A 2,026-nucleotide genomic window follows, 5' to 3' on the forward strand; every position below is an offset into this window, starting at 1 on the left:
GCAGAAAAGGCCTTGACTGTGTGTAAGCACTGCTCAGCAGTAACTAAAACACCCCTGTATTGTCAACACTGTTTCCAGCACAAATCCAACACATAGCCCCATACTAGCTACTCTGAAGAAAATTAACTCTATCCCAGCCAAAACCAGCACAACTTCCTAAGTCTAGATGTCATAGTCAAAGAGATGCCATTAACTTGATTAGGTCCAGAGCGTCAGTGGAGATGGGAGTTAGGCCAGAAGAGCAACAGGTAAGGTATGCAAGCCTACCTAAAAATCATAAGGTATTTTCACTTAGCTCTTGCTACAAAAATAGAAGTGGGCCAGCTATAGTGAGGAGTCACCTTTCTTCACTGGTAACGGCCAAAGCTTTATTTCAAAAAAAATAAGTGTGAAATAAGGAAAATGAAGCGAAGTTAGAATGTCGTAAGTTGAATCATTGTTTCTCATTCACTGAAACAAAAAAAGGACTCTCAAGCACTTTCTTTAATAGCAGTTATTCGTAATGATGACTATAGCGATAGCAAAGGGGTTTTTCAACGAAATATTCTGGTTATCTATTGCATCATCTGAACTACTACTAATCACTAGAAAGTTAGGAAAATGTCACCACTGAACACGAAGGCTGACTGAAATGCTGCAAAATGCTTGCTGTTGTGATTATTTGTAAGTAATCACTCTGATTCTTACCAAGGACATTTTCTATAGTCATCACCTTGCAAATGTTGATATTTAAGCATTGCCTTCTTTAATTTTCAAAGGTAAGTACGAATGTTCTTATCTGAAGAAAAAAAAAAGTTTTATCTTGAACCAATAAAAAAAAGCCAGTTTTTCTGTTTTTAAAAGGTGACTAATATTTCACAAGGAGTGGTTAGTAATTTTCACTACTGGGCCATAAGGTAGCAGTATAGAACTACAAAATATTTCATTATGTATCTTATATGAATAAATTATCTGGCTTAGTTTATTAAAGGGTCATTATTTATACTGTCTAAAATATGAAGCAACATGTAGATTGCTAGATATTGTAATTGTATTTAATGGGATTTGGATTTTTTTTCCTTTCAGGCTTATGAAGCGGCATTTATTCACAGAATAAAACATAAGCATATCCGGGCAAAAAACTACTTTGCTCAGATTCCAGCGATGGCATCATTTTTGCATAGGAGTGACAATCAGGCTAATGCAAATGAATTTTTAATAGCTACGCCTATTCCTACTGGTACAAAAACATAAGTCTTAGGCAAAGTTAATTGAAGTTAAAGAAGTTAACTGAACTATTGATTAATACAGTTTCCTTGGTTTTAAAGAAAATTACTTTTTCATCAATACCTTAATTGTATTACACATATCAAAATAAACTTCTGAGGATAAAATAATTTGATCTTGACCAGTCAATATCACTGCATTTCATGTTTTGTAGCCTCATTATTTAAACAGAAAAATGTTGTTGATGAGCTTTATAAATTCTAAATTTTTAGAGCAATGACTGTCTTTCTGTGGTGGGTTGACCTTGGCTGGCTGCCAGGTTCCCACCAAGCTGCTCTATCACTCCCCCTCCTCAACTGGACAGGGGGGAGAGAAAATATAACGAAAGGTTCGTGGGTCGAGATAAGGACAGGGAAATCACTCAGCAGTTACCGTCATGGGCAAAACGGACTCGATTTGGGGAAATTAGTTTAATTCATTATGAATCAAATCAGAGTAGGATAATGAGAAATAAGAACAAGTCTTAAAACACCTCCCCACCCCTCCCTTCTTCCTGGGCTCAACTTCACTCCCAGATTCTCTACCTCCTCCCCAACAGTGGTGCAGGGGGACGGGGAATGGGGGTTGTGGTCAGTTCATCACATGTTGTCTCAGCCGCTCCTTCCTCCTCACTCTCTTCCCCTGCTCCAGTCCCTCCCACGGGAGACAGTTCTCCACAAACTTCTCCAACGTGAGTCCTTCCCACGGGCTACAGTTCTTCACAAACTGTTCCAGTGTGGGTCCTTCCCACGGGGTGCAGTCCTTCAGGAACAGACTGCTC

At 38.6% G+C, this 2,026-nt stretch overlaps 1 protein-coding gene across 1 annotated transcript in view; it reads left to right on the forward strand.

Moving 5' to 3' along the window:
* Nucleotides 1-1,233, forward strand: part of IQUB (IQ motif and ubiquitin domain containing) — a 25,178-nt gene extending 23,945 nt beyond the window's left edge. Inside the window, exon 11 of the mRNA XM_009286866.1 lies at nt 1,066-1,233. Coding sequence (XP_009285141.1) covers nt 1,066-1,233 — 168 coding nt within the window. The remainder of the gene's footprint in view (nt 1-1,065) is intronic.
* Nucleotides 1,234-2,026: the final 793 nt, after the last annotated feature.

The sequence above is a fragment of the Aptenodytes forsteri genome, unplaced genomic scaffold, assembly GCF_000699145.1.
Source record: "Aptenodytes forsteri isolate BGI_AS27 unplaced genomic scaffold, ASM69914v1 Scaffold166, whole genome shotgun sequence".
Lineage (NCBI taxonomy): Eukaryota > Metazoa > Chordata > Aves > Sphenisciformes > Spheniscidae > Aptenodytes > Aptenodytes forsteri.